Source organism: Corapipo altera, unplaced genomic scaffold, assembly GCF_003945725.1.
Source record: "Corapipo altera isolate COAL_440 unplaced genomic scaffold, ASM394572v1 48b, whole genome shotgun sequence".
NCBI classification, from domain to species: Eukaryota; Metazoa; Chordata; class Aves; order Passeriformes; family Pipridae; genus Corapipo; species Corapipo altera.
In genome coordinates this window covers 3,982,845-4,003,636 of record NW_020884884.1, presented here as the reverse complement: position 1 = coordinate 4,003,636, position 20,792 = coordinate 3,982,845, and the positions used below count along the sequence as shown (strand labels likewise).

At 37.7% G+C, this 20,792-nt stretch overlaps 1 protein-coding gene across 2 annotated transcripts in view; it reads left to right on the top strand.

The window, feature by feature from the left end:
* The first annotated feature begins 3,497 nt into the window (after nucleotides 1–3,497).
* CENPF (centromere protein F) overlaps nucleotides 3,498–20,792 on the top strand; it is a 57,734-nt gene continuing 40,439 nt past the window's right edge. The window contains exons 1-10 of one of the 2 annotated variants that reach the window (XM_027641649.1): nucleotides 3,498–3,527; nucleotides 3,594–3,669; nucleotides 4,258–4,451; nucleotides 5,718–5,914; nucleotides 8,027–8,142; nucleotides 10,304–10,395; nucleotides 13,254–13,521; nucleotides 15,039–15,241; nucleotides 17,928–18,053; nucleotides 19,417–19,545. In XM_027641649.1, the coding sequence (XP_027497450.1) occupies nucleotides 4,290–4,451; nucleotides 5,718–5,914; nucleotides 8,027–8,142; nucleotides 10,304–10,395; nucleotides 13,254–13,521; nucleotides 15,039–15,241; nucleotides 17,928–18,053; nucleotides 19,417–19,545 (1,293 nt within the window). In that variant the 5' untranslated portion in view covers nucleotides 3,498–3,527; nucleotides 3,594–3,669; nucleotides 4,258–4,289. Of the gene's footprint in view, nucleotides 3,528–3,562; nucleotides 3,670–4,257; nucleotides 4,452–5,717; nucleotides 5,915–8,026; nucleotides 8,143–10,303; nucleotides 10,396–13,253; nucleotides 13,522–15,038; nucleotides 15,242–17,927; nucleotides 18,054–19,416; nucleotides 19,546–20,792 lie in introns of those variants that run through there. The other variant, XM_027641648.1, reaches the window with a different exon arrangement.

Sequence of the window (20,792 nt, the reverse complement as noted above, 5' to 3'; positions counted from 1 at the left end):
TGCTGTGTCACCTTAGACAAGCTAGGTAACTTCAGTCACCTTCTCAGTACTAGGACACCTCCCCACTGGTGTTTAGTAGGCTGGACTAGCCAATGCAATCCCAAACAATAGAGCAGCTGTAGGTATTTTATGCACTAATATGTTCATCCAGGTGACTGTAGTGCTTGAGTCAACATTAGCACTTCGGTAGCAGTTTCCATTAGTAGGTACGAAATACTGTAATCCTGATTAGAGCGACACCTCATCTCCTTTGGGAACAAAGTTATAGTTTATAATTTGTGATATGCTGTGGTCCCTGGTTTGGTTAATAAACTATGAAAAAAAGACTGTGAGGTAACTTCAACCTCTTTTAACAGCAAAAGATGGTTAAGAAATCTAAGGTGTAACGTTCTCTATGCACTCTAAGGCACCCTCCTTTACATTCATTCTGTACACCAAACAAGGTACATGTTCTGTGAAAAACTGCGTGAAGAATGGGAAATCTAAGGGTGTATTAGCAATCAAATGTAGTGTTTTACAACAGTAGCTCACTAGGCTTTATTTGTGCAGAGTTAACCTTGCAGCTCCAGTACTGACACCTAAACTGCCATCTTCTTAGTTACCTACCCACCTTGGCAGAGGTGGAGAATGTTTTATTCCAGAGGCAAGAGGCATCACATAGTATGGGGTGGGGTTTGGGTGAGGCTAAGGAAAACGATCCGTCTTTCTTCTCTTTCACACCCAGCCTGGCAGAGTGTCTGTCTCTAGTGCCTCGGCAGGGAAGCTGGGAAGCTAAAACCCCATCAGATACAGAGTGCCTGGCCTATTTATCTTTCCCCTGGGTGAAAGGAATTGCTCCAGCTCCTTAGGAACTCTTTGATGTGTGTGCATGTGTATACGTATTTATATATATACACATACATGAAATAGATTTTACCTGATGGATTCTGAGTCTGGCAGGGAAGAATATGGGGGAAAAGCTCCATCTGGTTTCTGCTTCTTGTAGTATCCAAGCAGGGTGAGATTTTCTCATTGGACATTCTTTTCCTTTCTTTCCCCTCTGGTTTTGTTCCATTGCATGCTCTGACATAAGCTGTAGCAATACAAATTCAACCTTTAGTGGCTTTTGTATTCTACTTACTCTTCTGGCCCTTTACCAAAAATTATAGTAAGGAATGCAGGTGAGAAAATGTAAAGGGTGATTCTTAACATTTGGCAAAAACTGAATGGAATTTCAAGGACAGAGAAAAGCCACTTCACAAAACTGAGGTAGTTTTCTCTGCTCAAAATCATGGGGAACTCTAAAGCAGGGAATTGTGAGAGCCTCTTAGAAAGACCTCAAGGATTCTATCCAGTAGAGAGCAATGAAAATAATTACAAGTGTTAGGCAAATTGATGGTTGCTATTAACACCCTTTATAACTTGCTATTAATTTTTCAGAATATTTGACCTTATTTTTGTATCTTATACTTCAATCGTACATTTACTAGTACTTTTATTCTTATATTTACATCTGATAATGAATATCTTGATACTTATGAAGCTATTGTACAAAATAAGGTTGATATGGCAAAAGAAAAAAACAAGTTTCTGTACTCTTCATGAGTTCTTTTATCTTTCATAATAATTAGTTAATTGCTGCAATAGTCAAGTAAAGGATGCCAAATATGAAAGGATTAATTTGTAAATCATTACCTACAGAAACCTGGTACAAACCTGACAATTCTCAGAAATCACCTTTAGAACAAGTGTTTTCTCATATTTAAGTTTACAACAGTGGTGAGGTTCCTTTCTGTTTTAGCCTCAGTTATCCAGATATTAATCAGACTGCATCCTAAAAAGCTCTGCATGCACCAGCTGATTTCCATTTTTCATGCCTTTTAAGAACTCTGAAGGCTGTCTCTACTCATTTTTCCCCTTCTGAAGAATATGACACTGATCTTGGAAGTTGAAGCTGTTTCACCGAAACCTCCCGAGAGATTAATCATGATGAACTAGTTTAAATGCTAGGGCTCCCTGCCTGTCAATGATCCCAGTACAATTTCATCTGTAGAAACTGAAAACTCTTCAGCTTCTACAGTTAAGTAACATTTGTTACTGTCAAATGAGAAACACTTACTGAGTATAACGTGAGCATTTAATTCTTACAGAACATTTGCTATTTGTCAAGTGTGGGATCCCCTTCTGTTCAGACTGGTCCTCAGCTTTCACAAATTATTTGGCAGTACTTGGTGAGGAATTTCCATTCTTCTACTAGTTCCTGCTCCACTGCTGTTCTGTGAACAGCCTGCACAAAGTTCACCATGGAATTTTCTAGCTTGCTTGTTTGTTTGTTTTTTTTTTTTTTTTTTTTTTTTTGTTTGGTTTTGTTTTGTTTTTTTTTTTTTTAATTGTCGTTTGTGAAGAGGTATTTATGATGGATCAGTTCCATCATTCCCATGGCTTGTTTTGTTCTGGAGATAGTTTGGAGATTTTATAACAATGTGCTAGTGAGTTTGTTGTAACGTATTTATTTATAATCAGAGCTCTCACCAGCCGACTGGTGAGCTGTTTGACTTATCAGGGAATATTTGTTTCACTCAGTTTCCTAAATATGATTAAAAGAACAGTGCTTGAGTAAATAGTCTCAGAATAATTACGAGAAGCAGGACATTTAATTAGGTGGAATGATAATCAGATCATAGAATCACAATTCACGGATTCTGAAGGAAAGGATCACCATGCTTAAAATCTGACCCCTCGAGCCCCCCCAGAGAGGCGGTCAGGGGGCACGGAGAGGAACGCCAGAGGCTTTGGAAAACAAGCCACAGATACCCAGGGAAGTTCATAGGAGGCTTAGAATCCTTCAGTCTTTGCTGTTGCCATTTCGATTCTATGCTCCATGTTAAAACATACTTACAAAAAGTGTTCTAATTTTGTGTGTTTATATTTCTGAGTAGAAAATGTGCAATATTGAGCTAAGTTACCTCCCCCGCCCCAAAAAACCAAAAATCAAAACAAACGCAATCCCCCGGAGCAGCTGGGGCAGACACTTCGGGATCCTTCCGCAGATCTTTCCCAGTGGACGAGTGATAACCGGGACAGCACAGGGACACGTTTCGTTCTCTGTGGGATCGGGAAAGCGGGTTCGAATAAAGGCCTGACGCTACTGTTACACCCCGACAACCGCTGCGCTTTCCTCCTCCCCATCCCAATCTCGCTCCATCCTTCCCGCCCCGCCGCTCGCTCCGCCCAACTGTGGGCACCGCCCTTCGGGGCCGCCCCGCCCAACTGCGGGCAAAAAAGCTTCCGGGGCCGCCCCGCCCCTGCGCCGCCGCCTCCAATGGAGTTTAAACGCTTCCGAACCAGCCAGTCGTGAGGGCCAGCGGCCCAGCGGCGCGCTCTCATTGGTGGTAAGGCGAAGGGGGCGTGGCGAGCGGCGTCGCAGTCGGGCCAATCAGCGCTCTGAGGGCCTCGTGGGGGGGCGGGCACAAACGGCCGCGGGGCGGTGGCGGCGGGTTTGAGGTGCGGCGGGAGCCGGGACAGGGACGCCGGCAGGGACACGGACACCGACAGGGACAGAGATAGGGACAGGGACACCGACAGGGACACCGACAGGGATAGGGACACCGACGCGGACACCGACAGGGACGGCGACACGAGCCACCGGAGCTTCGGTCACTGCCGCCAGGCTCCGGACGGCATTTAACAGTGAGTGAGTGGGCGAGCGAGCAAGCACTCGGGGACGGCTGGGGGTGACAGGCAGCCCTCTGGTCCTGGACGGTGTCGGTCCGCCTGTCCGTCGTCGTCTCTAGTTTTAGTTACTCTGAGGTGTCCCCCGGTTTCATCCGCGTTGCTTTAAAAGGCTTCTGGGAATAAAGAAGCGTCGCTGACCCCTCTCACAGAGCCGCGAGTTCTCGCAAGGGTGAGACGCCGCCGAAGTACGGCGTGAGCGGCGCTGGCTCTGCAACATCGATATAAGACGTGGACAGATGCTCTCTGAAATACAGCTGTCAAACGCAGCTATAAGGGTATAAACCCCGCTGTTGCAGGTTGGAGGTTGATTAAAGAGAGGCTTCAAAATCCCCCCCTGCCTGCGTACAAGTGTGTCAAAATAGGACAATATTATAAGTTGGTGCTTTATTTAAAGCACTAATATTTAAAATTTAGATCAGGAAGCCTGCACGATTATGGAATGCTGTATTCTAATCGCTGCTAAGCTTAAAAGTTCAATTAATTTAAAAGCAAAGCTTATTTAATAGTTTTGAAGGTCTAATTGTAGCTGTCTTTGTGTTTCAGGCATAGCTGTTGGAAACAAGAATCTGGTCAATATGAGCTGGGCTGTGGAGGAATGGAAAGAAGGCCTCTCCCCCAGAGTCCTTCAGAAGATCCATGAGCTGGAAAGTCAAGTCGATAAGCTTAAAAAGGAGCGCCAGCAAAGGCAATACCAGTTAGAGACTTTGGAGGCAGCTTTGCAAAAACAGAAACAAAAGGTAACCTAAAATGCTATTCTGCATGCCAAATGCAGTTATAAAGATTTATTATCTGGCTGCTATTAGGGGATGGGTTAGTGTTTTGTTTCTTCCCACTGACTGATGGGAAAGGTAGCATAGAAATATTAACTGTTTATCTTCATTTTACCTCATACTCGTCATATTCTCCCCTTTGCTTCGTTCTTATTGATTGTTAATAGAATTCCTTCTTCCTATTCTGGCACGATTGTCCACCTCCACGTGTTTACGCGTACTTTGAGGTTTTCCTACAGCTCTTTATGACTGGGAAAATAAATTTTTTATTGTTATGCCTATTAAAAACCTTGATAACGGGTGGGCCTGCTTTAGATTACAAACCTGCAGAGTTGGCAGCGTCTTCCTGTTTCACCTTCACCACAGATACCTATAATCTTTTACTTGGTTTATGTAATTCCCTGGTTTTTTCCCTGTAGAGACCAGGGTTTTGGAATTTGGTGTTACTTTTCATTTTTAGGGCTATAATTTTACACCTCATCTGACTCTACCCTGTCAGCCCTCTAACCAGGAAACCAGAGACCCTCTTGGTCAGGGTTCTGCCATGCTTCAGATAGGTGTGACCCATTTGGTTCAGTTTTTGTTTTGTAATATTTGACTACAAAAAAGAGGTGATTTAGAAAGGTTGCCTTTTATTTACTTTAGGTTGCTACAACTTTCTAGCAAATGTCTTAAACATTGTAGTTTTCTTTTGAGTTTCTTCCCCATGACTTTCCAGGTACTTACTTCAACCATTCCAAGGAACTGCTGTGTTGTCCAAACAAAAAGAAGCTTTAAAACTCTCAGAAGCAGCAGCTAATACTCACTATTTTTCAGTCAAAAGAATAGCATTGTGCCAAAAATGAAGCCTGCCCCCCACATGCTTCTCCAGAGAGGAGAAGGACATCTTTATTGCCAGGCTCCATCTTCAGAGCTGTGACTCTTGACTCACTATGCAAGGACTGTACAATGATTATTAGTTTTTACGGACTGATGGGTTTTTTGATGAGTTTGTGTCTAGTCAATAAATAAAAATTTTTAAAGTCACTGAGTTGAATTTTAGGAAATGTGGGTTTTTTCATACATAAAAATAGTTAAATAAAGTGTATATCTGAAGGTTTTTAGAGCTGTCAGGATTTTGAAATATTAGGAATAAAATAACACTGTAAACTTTGTGTTACTAAAACAATTGTAATTGCACAGAAGGATGGAGAGGACTTTATAATCTCAAAGATGTCTTTATATTCCAACTAGGTTGAAAATGAAAAAAATGAGTCTGCAATACTAAAAAGAGAAAACCAGAGCTTGATGGAATTGTGTGATAATCTTGAGAAAGCAAAGCAGAAAATTTCACATGATCTTCAAGTAAAAGAATCTCAGGTCAACATTCAGTCAGGTCAGCTGAATTCCAGCAAGAAAGACATTGAAAGGCTAGAACAAGAACTGAAAAGGTGAGGACCTATGTACAGTGGTTATTTTGACATGTTTTGATTGTTTAGTATGTCTTTCATGATCTTTTCGTTTCCCTTCATATCATACTTCATTCAGATTTTGTGACTGAAATCTCAAAATATTTTTTATACAGACTTCTACACAAACCTTTGTACCACTTGAAGCAGTTAGTACCTGTAGTTCCTGTTTAATTCAAGAGAATTCTGCAATGTCATGTGAAAATAGAGCCATTCATTTTGTGGTTTTTTGTTGTTTTGGTTTTGGTTTTTTTGGGTTTTTTTAACAAACAAAAAAGCTGGCACAACTGACATACTTGGTAAAAATAACCTGCAAAGAACTTGGAGTTGTGAGGAAAGTACATGGACAATTCACTCTGTAAGGTGAAGTCTACCAATAAAACATGAACACTGAAAGAAGGAGGCATGAACATCTATTGGAGTCTAAGAGGAAGCTGCCAGAAGTAATGGGCCTGTGACTGAGTCATAGAATCCAGTTGCTTTGGTAAAGTGGTGCCTAATTTATAACACCTCAACTTGTAAACACTGCTATTGCTGAGGTAGTGTCTTGTGTACTGTCTGTAGAGGTGGAATGCAATTCATGCAACAAAAGAATCTTCTGTAGCGCAGGCACATCTACCATCCCTCACCTAAGGGTGCTACACAAGTGGAGCACTTGCACACAGTGAAGGGAGTGCTCTCATCTGTTAAACTTGCTCTCATACTAGAGGCACCTTCCATTCTTGAATAAAAGGATTTCTGAAACAGTGTGTGTCATAAGGCTGAGTGTCCTGCCTATGCAATAAACCATTGTCCTAGTACTAGTAATGCAGAATTTTTGCCACAGAGAGGGGTAAGTCTGGGATACCAGCTTTCTTGATGGCTTGAGGTATTTATATCTGTTCGGTGGGTTTTAGTTTTCTAGTTTGTTTGCATTTTTTTCAGGGCTTGAAGTATGCCTGCTTCCTTTAACTTTTGCGTGGCATGCCTCATACATGTCCTAATAGAAACAAATAAAGAAGAAGCTGTGTTGGTCTTTCTGTTTGGGTTTCTTTTTTCTCTTTGCCCCTTTTTGGGAAAACTAAGGATAGTTGAAGCGTTTGACTGCTGTGAGAAATAATACAACAAAATAATTTATGTCACTTATCTGTTCCCAAAATTAAGTCCAGTTTGCTGAGTTCTCTCCTTCCTATTATATTACTTTACAGAGCTGTCCACTACAAAAGATCAACAGTTACTACATGTAACTTATTATTGGCAGTTGTTTTTGGTTTTGTATTTGGCTGCATTTTGTTTTATGCTGATACCTGATAATTTGCCACTTCATACCAACTGACAATCTACTGGGAGAGGAGTTCTTGGTGGTGTGCTGTAAAAGAGGGGAAAATGGAAAGGCAAGTTGTGGAGTCACTAATGCAATGGGCTACAGCCTAGAACTATTGTCTTATCAGCCTGTGCTGGCTGAGGAGGACGAAAGTTACTATGTAGCCTCTAAAATAGTTAGATGGTTTCTTTGGGTGGGCTTGTAACTCTTCATGCTCACAAAAGTCCCTCGAGTGCATGGTCTGCTGTGGTGTTTTGGGTGGTGATGTAAATGGAATACATGAAAACTACACTGTCAAGTGGAGAGTTATTGCCTTCTGTTTTCATGAGGTGTGCATAGTTTTCTCAGTGTGTAGTATTGGAACATAGCATATAAGCATATACATTGTGTGTTTCCTACCATAAAGATGTTTACTGAAGAGTAAGCGTTTTAATTATCTCAGTGTTTACAGTGCTTTGGGTCAGGGTTAGTTTAGCTGGACTGCAGCTTCATACAGTGAGACCCAAAGCAGTTCCAACTGATTTTCATCTGCTTGGGCTTTGGTTTTGTTTTTTGACTTTGTCTTCTATGTAGTTGATCACGTATGTTGAAACTCTAAATAAAATATATTCTTCATATATTCTTTAGGTGTTACACGACCTAAAAATTTTCAGTGGATGTATTTTGACTTGATCTTTAAACTAAGTTCTTAGAATTGTATAATGTATTAGTGTATTTTAAGCTCTTAAAAAAAAGAAAATTGACCTTTAATTTTCAATATTAATTTGTGCTTCTGCTTCTATCCTAAACAGATACAAATGTGAGCTAGAGAGGAGTCAGCAAGCATCGATTGCAGGAGATGTATCACTCAGTGGCACTCCACAGCAAAGTTTTACTGCTCCTTTAACACCAGTTCAAAGTAATAATGGTAAATGATTCCTTTCTTCATCTAGCACAAATAGTTAACTGTCAGTTTTCTTGGAAGGTGGAGTATTTTGAACATTACACTTGTACTGAGTTACCTAGGCTCTATTATACAGGTTATTATGAGAGTGTCTAATTTGTAGCACCACAGGTTTCAATTTTAAAAATTATTAGTGCAGATTGAACACATCACAAATATTACATCTTTTCGCTGCTACATTGATGGACATGGAATAATAGGAACAACAGACTGCAACAATCTTTTGAATGCCTGTTCTAGCATCAGCTCTTCCCTTCATGTAGTGGGGAGCAAGTTTCTTTCTTCATGTACAACTAATGCAGTCAACAGTCACATGTCTTATTCCCTTGGAAATTTATATTTTATTTAGGCTATTATTGTGTATGATAATCTGCACAGTTTATACACTATCCATTTCAAAGCATCACTTCTGTCTTAAAATTAGTGACATCAAATAGACTTAAAATACTTGAATGAGTACTTGAATACTTGGAAAAAGCAAAAGGAAGTTTCCTTAACTGGAGAAGTTCTGTAGTCAGACACCCTTATGCTTTCTATGCTGAGAAACTTTGATGTGTTCAATATTGCACATACTGTTTACCTCTTTCTGGACTGTGAACAAACGTTCCATGAGTTTGGCATCTTAGTCTTACTCCATTGGGGAATCTGATGTACTCTCTTACACTCTTGTTCTTTTTACTTTCTTTATACATACCTGAAAAGGGGTGCAGTTAATGGCAATGTCAAGTATTCCAATAAGCATGGCATTCCTGAAATAGGGAATAGATTAAAATTATTTAAATAACTGTATTTAAAATTGTATTCCTGGAGAGATTTTTTTCTTTTGAAAGCTGGAGTTTTAAATTCATTAGGATCGTTGAATCCTAGAATATTTCAAGTTGGAAGGGACCCATTACAATTAAAAATCCTGTCTGGATTGGTTAAAAAACTGACTGGATGACCAGGCCCAGAGAGTGGAGGTGAATGGAGTTAAATCCAGCTGGTCACTAGTATTGTTCCCCAGTGTTCAGTATTGGGGTGAGTTCTGTTTAATACCTTTATCAAGACTTGGGTGAGAGAATCGAATTCACCCTCAGCAAGTTTACAGATGACACTGAGTTGGACAGGATTGCTGATCTGCTTGAGGGCAAGAAGGCCCTGCAGAAGGATCTGGACAGGCTGGATCGATGGGCTGAGGCCAGTTGGATAAAATTCAACAAGACCGAGTGCCGGGTCCTAAACTTGGGTCATAATAACCTCAGGGAGCACTACAGGCTGGGGAAGAGTGTCTGGAAAGCTACCTGGCAGAAAAGGACCTGGGGCTGCTGGTTGACAGCTGAACGAGAGCCAGCAGGGTGCCCAGGTGGCCAAGAAGACCAAAGGCTTCTGGCCAGCAGGACTAGGGAAGGGATTGTCCCCCTGTACTTGGCACTGGTGAGGCCACACCTCAAATCCTGTGTTCAGTTTTGGGCCTCTCACTTCAAGACATTGAGGTGTTGGAGTGTGTTCAGAGAAGGGCAATGGAGCTGGGGAAGGGTCTGGAGCACAAATCTGATGAGGAACAGCTGAGGAACCTGTGGGGGTTTAGCCTGGCGAAAAGGAGGCTTCAGGAGTGACCTTATAACTCTTTTTAGGATCAGTCCTAAACAAATTCTTTGTCCAATTCCCCTTATATTTGAAAAATCAAGGAAATCAATTTGGAATCTCAAGGAAAAGATACAACCTTATTTTCTTGGAATTTCTTAGCAATATTAATGCTTTTGAGCTGCTGATAGGAAAACTTCAGAAGAAAAGATGAAATCTATATGTACGTTTATATATATAACACAACACCTCTGTGTTATATATATATATTTTTAATGTGTGTCTGTATTTTTTAGAAAGGGATTAAAAAAATAAAATTCTGACCTTGGACCCCTACTTTTATCAGTTGTGTTTTCATTCTAGTAGTAGCTTTCAGATATCCCACCAGTATAGTTTGAGGTCCTAAATTACTGAACATAATGTATATACAGTTAATTTCTTCCTCATGATCTGACACTTCTAATAGCTGTTCATTTTTATAATTCCTGTGATAGCAGTAGGCTAGAAAAGATTGCCTATGTACTAAAGCAGATTTTGAGAAGTAAACATCATGTCTTGGTAGGTGCTAAGTTTGAAGAGCTAGAAGAAAAATACAAGAAAAAAGTACAAGAAAATAAAGAGCTAGAATTACAGCTGAGAACCATCCAGCTTAAGGTAAGTACCTCTTAGGAATGGTATGTGTGATATCTAAGAAAGTAACTAATGAGTAAACTTGGAAAATGAAGTGGAAAACTAGTGAAATATATTCTACATTACCTAAACTATAATTAAAAAAAAAAAAGAAAAAGAGAATTAATCTGTGTGTACTTGTGTACTGTCATTTGGAAGGAATCTTGGAGAATTCAGAAAAGCCAGCATCTTTGAATAGTAAAGAAGGACATTAAAAATGAGAACTCACCCTTTAAAAACTGGAAGTCTCATGCAAGCAAGGACAAGAGAAAACAGGGTCACTTATGCCAAGTTAAAAATGATAGCATAATAAAATAGCCTTGAAAACTTGAAAGAAATAATTCATACCTAGAAAATAGAAACACATAGGTAGGAGGAACTGTATTAGCTAATTTCTGAAAACAAGATGAATAAGTTGTGAAAGCCCTCAATGAAAAAGCCATTGCAGAAAATGGGAAATAATTTTTTTATTTGGCATTTACTATGTAAAGGTTTAAAAACTTTTCTGTGTCAGAGCCTTTCTTCACTGGGGTTAAATCTGTGGCATAGCTTCAAATTGAAAAGTCAGAAGTAGTTTTAAATTAGGTTGATAAAATGAATAGTAATTTAAAAAAAAGTCACCAGATACAGAGAATATTTACTCATTAATTGATAGGGCACTGCAGTGTGGGACTACTGAATCACTGTGATTTGCAACTTACCTCATTCTTCTCTTGACACTGGAAGGGGGCAAGGATGATGACTTTAAAAAAACCCAACAAAAATAATTTACAGTGCTGATTCCTGGAAATGTAGTTTAGTCAGGCCAACATTTTGTCCTGGACAAATTGTTAGAAACATGAACCAATATGTTTATTGGTGCTTGTGTGTGTGTGGTGTATGGAGAAAAGATCAACCGTTTACTGGTAAAGGGATATCATGCCTCATATATTTTCAGACCTTTTGAGTTTTTTTTAAGAATAAATCAGAAAATGTATGAGTTAAGTGTGATTCAGTATAATGTTGTTGGATATCCACAAAACATTGATAAAAAGGAAAAATTTTGATAAGGGGAGATCTTGCAAATTTAAAGATTGAGCTCAGTGGCAATAAATGGTCAGTTTTTAAAGCTGGGGAACGATCAACAGAGGAGCCTGAAAAGGCTTGGTAAAGAGAACTGTGCTACTCAGCATATTCATTAGTGTTCTGAAAAAGAGTTGAATAATATGGTTAAAGACCACACAGTATTTTGCAACACTAAATAATTGCAATAATTAAGATGACAAGTAAAATTTGGCTTAAAAAAAAAAAAAGTTAAAGTAATGCATATGGAAAATATAATTTGAAAAATGAATACTTGACACATTCAGATTCCAAATCTAACTACATGATTCCAGGAAACATTTCAGTAGTCATTGTGGCCAGTATTCTGAATACTTCAATATTGTGTTCAGCAGTAATGAGAAAGAATTTTTTAGGGAAAGCATTAAGAACTAATGAGAAAATATTCTTTGTCCATATGTAACCAAATGACCCTCACATCTTGAATATTCCTTGCCAGTTTGTTCCTCTCATCTCCAAACACATGGTACAAATGGATGGTACAAAGAGGAGTGAGGAGTGAGGATCAAGAGAGGAAACAGGAAATAGTCATTTTCCTACTTTTCATAAGGCATAAAGTACCTGATCTGCATGCTCAGAACAAATCCTATTTTATATCACTGTACTCTGTTACATGGCAGAACTCTTTGTCAAAGAGTATTGTAAAAAGGCCAAAATACAAATAGGTCCAAAAAAGAAAGCACACATGAAGTGTGTGAAGTGATACTCATTTTATTTCAGTAAAAATGAGTATCAATTTCCCCATTAATTTCCTGGATTCAAACTTTTGTCTCAGAAACTCCGTAAATTTAAATGGCATGTAAGGGAAATGATTACTGCATGCATGGTTAGGTTTTTATGCTCTTTATCTGTTAATAAGTTACTTTACAGGATTGAACACAGCATTCTGGACAATATAATGTAGATTTCTGGTCTTGGCACAGTTATTCCTAGATAACACTATATTCTCTCATTGCAGTGTGACTGAGAAGTCACACTGGGTATTACATGGTTTAGGGATTTAGTTTAAGAAAAAAGTAATTCAAATGAGAGGCATTTGAAAATCCAGTAAAAATTCAATAGGGTCTTTACTGTTTGAGGTTTCGTTGGTTTGGTGGGTTTTTTTGGTTGTGTTTTTGTTTTTTTTTTTTTTGCATTTAAGAAGGAGAAAAAACCCTACTGTTTTGGCTCTGTTTAATTTTTCTATGGGAAGAGGTTGCAAGCTGGTACCTGCTGTATTTTATTCTTGCAGTTTTGGGGTACTCTGTGTTTATAAGTTTAAATAAATGAATCTGTTTTGAATTTACGTGTGTTTGCCCAGAAGAAATAAATGTGAGTAAGATATCAGATATGTTAGTTTAGACTTCATTTTTTTGCATCTTACTTGTGTCAGTACTTGCTTGCAGAAACATAGGCTTCAATTTTGAAAAATTTAGGATGTGAACAATGGGATATCTCTTGAAAAAGACAAAAATCTGTGTACTTCCCCTTTAAAGATACACAGGTAAAACTACTTTTCTGGAGATCCTGGTTTGTGTTTATAAGTATCAGCTATCCTTGGATACTTGGACTAAAGTTATTTAATTTATATAGCATAAAAAATAATTACGTGAATCAGTAGTTTGCACTGGTGGATGATGTGACAGTGCAACAACATGAAATGATGATGACCTATTAGCTACTTAATAATAAATTAATTATTTAGTTATATGTTAGATATAGAAACATATGTAAAGGTGCATCCTTTTCTTTTTTGGACACAGAAAATAAATCAACCTCATTCTCAAAGCTCTCTGAGTCACAGAGAGATTGCTCGGCATCAGGCTTCCTCATCTGTGTTTTCATGGCAACAAGAAAAGACACCATCTAGAAATCAAGAAACACCTGCAAGGGGAAGTTCTGCAGCATCCTCTTTTCTAGGGGAAAAAGAAACAAATTCTAGTATAATATCAGAGAAGAATGAGTTTGACAACAGCTTTTTTGAGAATTGTAATTCTTCGCTCGTGATTCAGCTAAAAGCACAGAACCAAGGTATCTGATTTATTTCTTCAAGACCCAGTGGCAGACTCCCATATGGTTTCATGAAAGCTGGTGTGTGGCTAGAAGCGAGGTATTGAAATGAGTGCTTTAGCAAGGAAAAGAGAAAGATACTTGTTGTTGCCTTTGGCAGCTGGCCCTGTTGGCTGCTGGTTTGTTTATTGTCAATGATCAACCAGTGCTCAGAGCTTATCTACAAGCTGTGGTATCTTCTACGTAAGGGGTGTGAGAACCAGAAGGGAGCAGTTTATATTTTTGGGGTTAGTAAGGGACATCATCTAAAAGGAAAAATATCCTTCTCCATTAATCTCACTGCTCATGGAGCAATTCTCTTAAAACAGAGTTAGAACGCTTTTCAGAATATCATTACATTTTGCTGTTAAGTTCTATCACATTGCTTCCTTAATTTTGTATACTATTGAGATTTATGGCTAAGCAATAATTGTATTAAAAATTCAGTGTTTGAACATGCTTAATGCATAACTGAGTTGATTCATAAGGGATGCTACTGGAAGCACAAAATGAAGTATGATGCAAAAAGTACAATGAAAAAGCAAGATATGGTCTTATATTGCACATATAGACATGAAGGAATTCTCATTCCTGATATGTGATAGTTGTAAGAGAGAAAATAGTTTTTTTCTTGTGGATTAGGTGAACATTTGCTTAAGCCTACTATTTAGACTCTTTGGACAGCTTTTACACTAACTGTTTCTATACTCTCCAAACTGTTCATTCAAATAGCTACACATAAAACAATTTAGGTGACATTTTCAACTTGGAAGCTATATAAACTCAGAAACAGGAAGACAGGAATATTTTTAACAAAGGAAAATTAATTACGAAAAAAATTTTGTATAATGCTCCGTGTAGCTGACTTATGATCTCTAGTGCAAATTATGTTATGGCTTTTGGAAGATAAGATAAACTCTTGCTGATGTATATTGTGACAAGACTACTTGGTTTAGCTTTGAGACATGAAAAAGATTAAAATATGAAATGGTGCATTTACAGATGCCCGATATTTGAAAAGTTTTCTGGAAGCAAAGACTCACAGTTGCCCCAAACAAATGTTTGTAGTGGATATCTTTCCTTTTAAAATTAATAAAAAAATGTAATAGATATGTCTAATGACATGTTTCTGCATGTTTAAAACCAGGAACAAAACCAAAAAAAAACCCACACCAGCAGAGGAACAAATTGTCTTTGTCTTTGCAGCATTTGTTCCTGAGCTTGCATGTTACTGTGTTCTCACATAGTGGGAATTATTGATTTAGAGTCAACTGTCTTTAAATCTTTATAGTTTTAGTCATCCATGTAGTAGTAGAAGGCAGTTAAAACTTTTAACTTGCTGAACATTTTAGAGGGTGTCTGCCTGTGTCAGGAACTTGGGTACTTATCAAATATACTAAATATTTTAGAAGGTGTAAGACACTTGGAAATTTGAGTATGTGGAAGACATACCTTCCAAAGCAGAAAGTATCTTTAATTTTTACTTTTTTAAAATTCAGAGCTAAATTCCGCTATTAAAGACCTTGAACAACAACTGCAAGCTCAAGAAAAAGTGAGCAGATCCCATGTGAATAAACATCAAGAGACTGAACTGGAGCTGGACAGAATGAAGTTAGAATTAACAGAGAAGGATAAAGCTCTGAACAAAACCAGAGATAAACTGACTCAAACGAGAACACAACTGGATCAAGCTACCACACAGGTAAAATGCTGCATTACATATCTGACTGTCCTTACAATTCATTGCCAGTATTCATGTGTGTCAGTTTTCAGCCATTTTAGTAAGAACCAAGGTTCTCAAGACTTAAGTTTTTGAACATTTGCTGAGGATCAATTTGGAGAAGTATATGCTAGTTTGATATGTATTACCTGTAAAAACATTAATACTTATAAGCAGTCGCCCATTTTCTGGAAGGTTCTTACATGACCTGAAGAAATATTTTTTATACTCAGGTAAGACTGACTTGAATTCTGAAAATATTTTCTGGTCAAGTTACATAGAGCAACAATGACATCTGGTGGCAATTTCTGGCCTGAAAGAGACTGTCATGCGACTTTGGTGAAAATCAGAATCTGTTGCTTTTACTACAGGATGTTGTGGGGCATAGTCTTTGTGTTGTAAATTGGTTGTGTTAAATAAAGTCTAGGTAAAAATGCAGTGCAAGACTGAGAATAGATGCAGTTTCTAAATGTAATTTCACAACTTAATTCTAAGGAGTTTGGATTAATAGTGAAAAAACAATAGGATAGTACAATTTGCTAAGTCAAAAATTTACAGAGCATATATAAATAAAAAGATATCTGTGTATAAAAATCTGAAATGGTTCAGGTTTTCTCTCATAATCATGCAAAGAAGAGGAGAATGCCAGTGCTTAAAATAATTTAATTCAAACTGCAGAAGGTAACAAGTAAGAAGTTTTCTTTTTTTTTTTTGATTAATCAAGTTGCATTACCTACCTAAAGTCCTTTTTCACAACACTTGACAAATTTGAAATTAGTACACAGATGTCATAATTCCCTGAATCTCCGTATTTCCATCTATCTTTTTAGGGTTTTTTTTCCCACTAGTTTGGTTCATCTACAGGATAGGGAAAAAGATGTTTCTGTGTGTATCTTCTCTGGGTATAATAATTGTTATCCATGTTTGCCAGCAAGTTTCTTCATGCTACCAAAGTATAGTGGTAAGCTTCTTCTTCACACAGCTCCTGTATTGGTCCTTAAAAAGAAAACCTTTGCATGTTTACACGTAAACCTTGATCACTCTGCCTTTTCAGAGAGACATCAACATTTGGCTATTGTTAGCTCTGGTTTAGGGGAAGTCTTGGCTGGGAGTAAGGTAAAATCATACTCTTGATATAGTCCATTGACTTCATAAAGGCACTGTCATCATGGTGAGCTTGTGAGAAGACAACTGACTCAATCTGACATCTCAATTTCTCTGAAAAAGTCTTTATTTTCATTTATTTAATTCCCCAGATGACTTGATTCAACTTCTTAAGGGATTAGGATATTATGTATTTAGTTTTGCCTTGTTCGTTTTCTACAGGTTTAAGAGAGCTGAATTGTTTTACTAAGGAATCAAAGGAGATTAAATCCAGCAAAAGGGAAGGGGCAGGGTTTTGGAGCTAGAAACATGCCTGGAGAAGGATAAGGAAGAGTGGGATTGCCACCATTTGAGTTGAGATGCAGTCCATCCCTAAGGTGCAGTGCAGCATCTTGCCCCAGAAGGTTCCTTTGGTCCTGCCATCTGAAGATGGCTCCTTCCTGTTCTGTTTCTTCTTTCTTGCACTGGAATTGGATCTCTACCTGCATCCCCTGGACTTTGGATGTAGAACTGCACTGAGATTTTGGATTTTAGTTTCCTTCCTTGTAGCCTGAATTTAATACTGGCTTGCCTCTTGTGCACTTGTCTGTCACTGTGCTGTTCACAGACCTTGACCACAGCACCGCCTCTGTGTTATCAAGTCTTTTCACTTCTTGTGAGGTCTGCAGCCTTTCTGCAGTCAAGTTTTCATGTTATCTTACCAGGAGCTCATGATCCCTGCAGTCTGTGTCTAATAACCTGACATCCCAATACTACTACCTGGTTCTTATTTTCTTATGACTGCTGTTTCACTAACTCATTAAAAAACTCTTGTGGCTGGAAAAAGAAAGAGTCCCATTCACCCTTTTCTTACTCTCTGGGGTGAAAAAAGTACATATTTTGCATTAACAGATTGAATTTGGAATAAAAATACATTTTTCTGTTCAGGCAGTTAGGTGGGGAATGCTTCATTCTGTTGGGTGGCATAATATTAACATAATCAAGTGAGTTAGATAAGAAGCTGACATACTCTTAACATGGAGGTTGCCTAGAAGATAGGCTACTGATTTTTTTTTTTAATTAAAGTTTAAATTTTGAAAAACGCTCTTTTGTTGTTGTTGTACACTAAGATAGTTGCCTCTTTTTTCCTATCCAAATCAACATGCTGAATCACTCTGAAATTCAGTGGAATATTGAGTTATTTTCCATCTAAACATGTAGTTGCTTAGCAGTTAGCAGTCATTCTTTATTTGGCAGCAAACTGAGGTACTGAAAATATAGTCTGTTTTTGGTGCCAGATACAGTATATTTCTGTAGACTGTCAAAGACAGTGTTTTTCTGAAGGTGTTTTTATTATCGCGTCTGTGTATATATATATTTTTTTTTCTCACTAACATAAGCAAATATGAGCTTAATACTTTGGATTGCTAAGAATTTATATGGTACCAGCTAAAGTTATGCTGGTTATATGAATGCTAAAACATTCAGTAGCTGAAAGCAGTCTTTTTTATATGAGTGCTTATACATTTAAGTGAAACATAACTTACATCTTTAACACTTTTGTTTGATAACTAAATTATTATAGGTCCAAATGATGGAGCAAAAGGTAAAAAGATTGTCAGAAGAACTGAACTGCCAAAGACAAAATGCTGAGAGTGTTCGTCAGTCTTTAGAACAGAAAATAAAGGCAAAGGAAAAGGAATACCAACAGGTAAGGCAAGGAGAGCTTTTTAATTTTGACTTCTCTAGGAGATTAAATCACTTGTTTTATCTTGTGTATCTGCTTTTCAGTTGAGAAATACTAAATTTTATATATATTTATATATATATACATACACACATATTAGACATTGATCTTTCTTTGTTTTCTGTTTATGATAGTTCTACGCTCATCCATACTTTCCCTAATGAACACTAGCTATTTGTTCGTTGGATGTCTTACTGGTGTAGGAAGTGCTTGTGTCTCTTGTGCTGTTTTTGCTCTTGAGCAGAATGTTGGCATTATTTCACAGATATGACTGACTAAAATACAGTGGCCTGTGTGCAGGGCATTCATGCACCTGGGACCTAGGGCCACATTGCAAATAAATGTCAGCTCTAGTTCCTTCACTGTGAATGTTTCTTTTCCTTTTTTTTTCGTTTTCCTCTTTAATTTTTTTTACTACTAACAGTATGGTATTGTGTCTTTTAGTGAAGCAGCTTGTCTGCATGAAGTAACTATACTCTAATTAAAGAGAAGTACAAGAGCTTTGTTGCCCCTCTTCCCCGTCACAAGGATCTTAGAATTTGTAGAACCTATTGCAACTTTTGCATAACTGTTATTGCTGATAAATATGCTTGGATTTTTCCTTCACTGCTTTTTATTACCCTCATGCCTCTTATTGTTTTACATCCTAATAAACCTCTGAAATCTGTGCAACATCAAAACTATAAGGTCCAAAGGCATAGGAACAGACCTCATGAGAAATTGCAAGTACAACTGTTTATCCTAATGAATGTCTACTTGTCATGTTTTAAGATCCACATGTACTATATTGTCCTTCTATAGATTTCTGAAATTCTGTTTTGGGAACACTAATTTTTGTGCAGCTTTTGTGACTGCCTTTGTAAGATTATCTTGTTTCTAAGATTATCTTATTGCTCAGTCCTATGCTAGGTAATATGACTATTTTCTTTTCATGAGAAAAAAAAATCAACCTTCCAGTATGGTACGTAATAGCAGAAGATGAACTTGTCCACATGTATTGTAATGTAATTCTTATAAGAAGTGTATCTTTAATATGAAAAATTTTAACTCTATTACTTTCACTGGTTTTAGATTATTTTTTTCCCTTTCTGTGATAGGACTGTTGCATAATGAAGTTCTTAAGCAGATGACATAAGTTGGGTTAAGGCCATTCTTGCCTATGTGATGTTTGCAGCTGCTTTTTAACTGTTGTTTGCTGTGTAAGACAAGTGTCTCTGAGCAGGCAGTACCTCCTAATAAAAATCAGTTGTTATTGCTCCGGTAACCAAAACAGAGACTTGTCATGGTCATGTGTTTATTTCTTTGCTACTGTACCACTGTTTTCTAGGAACTCTCTTGTCAGCAACGCTCCTTACAAACACTGGATCAGCAATGCAACCAGATAAGAAGCAAACTGAATCAGGAGCTACAGCAAGCCAAAAATGACTTCAACATTCTGCAGGCAGAATTTGACAAAGTAGGATTTTTTTTTTTTTAATATTAAAATCTGCTACTAGAACTGGTATTTAGTTGCCTCAACACTACTGCCTTCATTTAATTATACCTAAAGGAAAAAGTACTTAATATGGGATCTTGTATTAATGTTTTTACAGTTTGTATTTTCTGTTTTGTATTTACCATTTCTCACTGAAATATTATGTATTAAATGTGAATTATAGCTTTTAAAATTTGGGCCTAGTCCACTTTTTACAGGGAAGGATATGTGAATGCAGACAGTGCAGGTAAAATAAATCTGTTTGAGAGAGGAGCAACTAAGGCTGATCACAAGGCACACTTTATGTAAAAAACATGCAGAGGAGCAGCTTGATGATAGAGCTGCTGATTGACAGGTCTGTTGCCTTTGGAAAAACATCCCCTTTTCATATACCCCAGCCCATGCACTCCTGGTACTTCTATTTTAGCAATGCCACCCCTCATGTGATCCTGCAGAGAGCTGATAGAAGACATAAAAGAACAAAGAAAATATTATATGTAAATTAGCACATGTGTATACATATAAATAGCCCAAGTGTTTGCAATTAGTTTAACTCCTTGAACTGGTTCGCCACAAAATTAAATGAGTGTCAGGGCTTGTGTAAGGAGAAATGTCAGTAAGAAGGAGGTCATCCACAGCTTTGGCAGCAACTAGCTATTAGAACACATTAGTTGTCAAAAATTCACAAATTGCAGGAAGTTAGAAAGCAGCACAAGCCATGAGAGTGGGTGACCAGAAAAGAGGAGTGTTCTGAAATCCTCAAAAAACTTAAGAGGACCTCTCAAGCAACACAGCTAAATGAATTTCTAAAAAAGGCCACAAGTTCTTGAAATTTATATTAAGAAGCCCCACTAACAGACAACCTGAACTGAAACAGCATTTCCAAAACTGCCTACAGCTTTCTTACAGGCTTGTTTTATTTCAGAAATATAGCCATGGGAATACATTCAGTCAAATGTTTTCAGTGGAGACTTCTTTATATGCACATTCTTTTGTATATGCTTACCAAAGGAAGCATGATTTCATGGAGAGGAAAATAGGTGCCTTCTAGTTCTTTCTCCAAGTAAGGTAATTTATTACCTAATGACCTCAGAGTAGACTTTTTTTGCTTTTTTGACCCAATAACGGCATTTACCACCTTTTTAATTTGGAGTGTTATAGCGTTTATAGCGTTTTGAAAGAGCTAAAACCTGTTCATTTTTTATAAAATCTGTGTCAATGGAACAGTA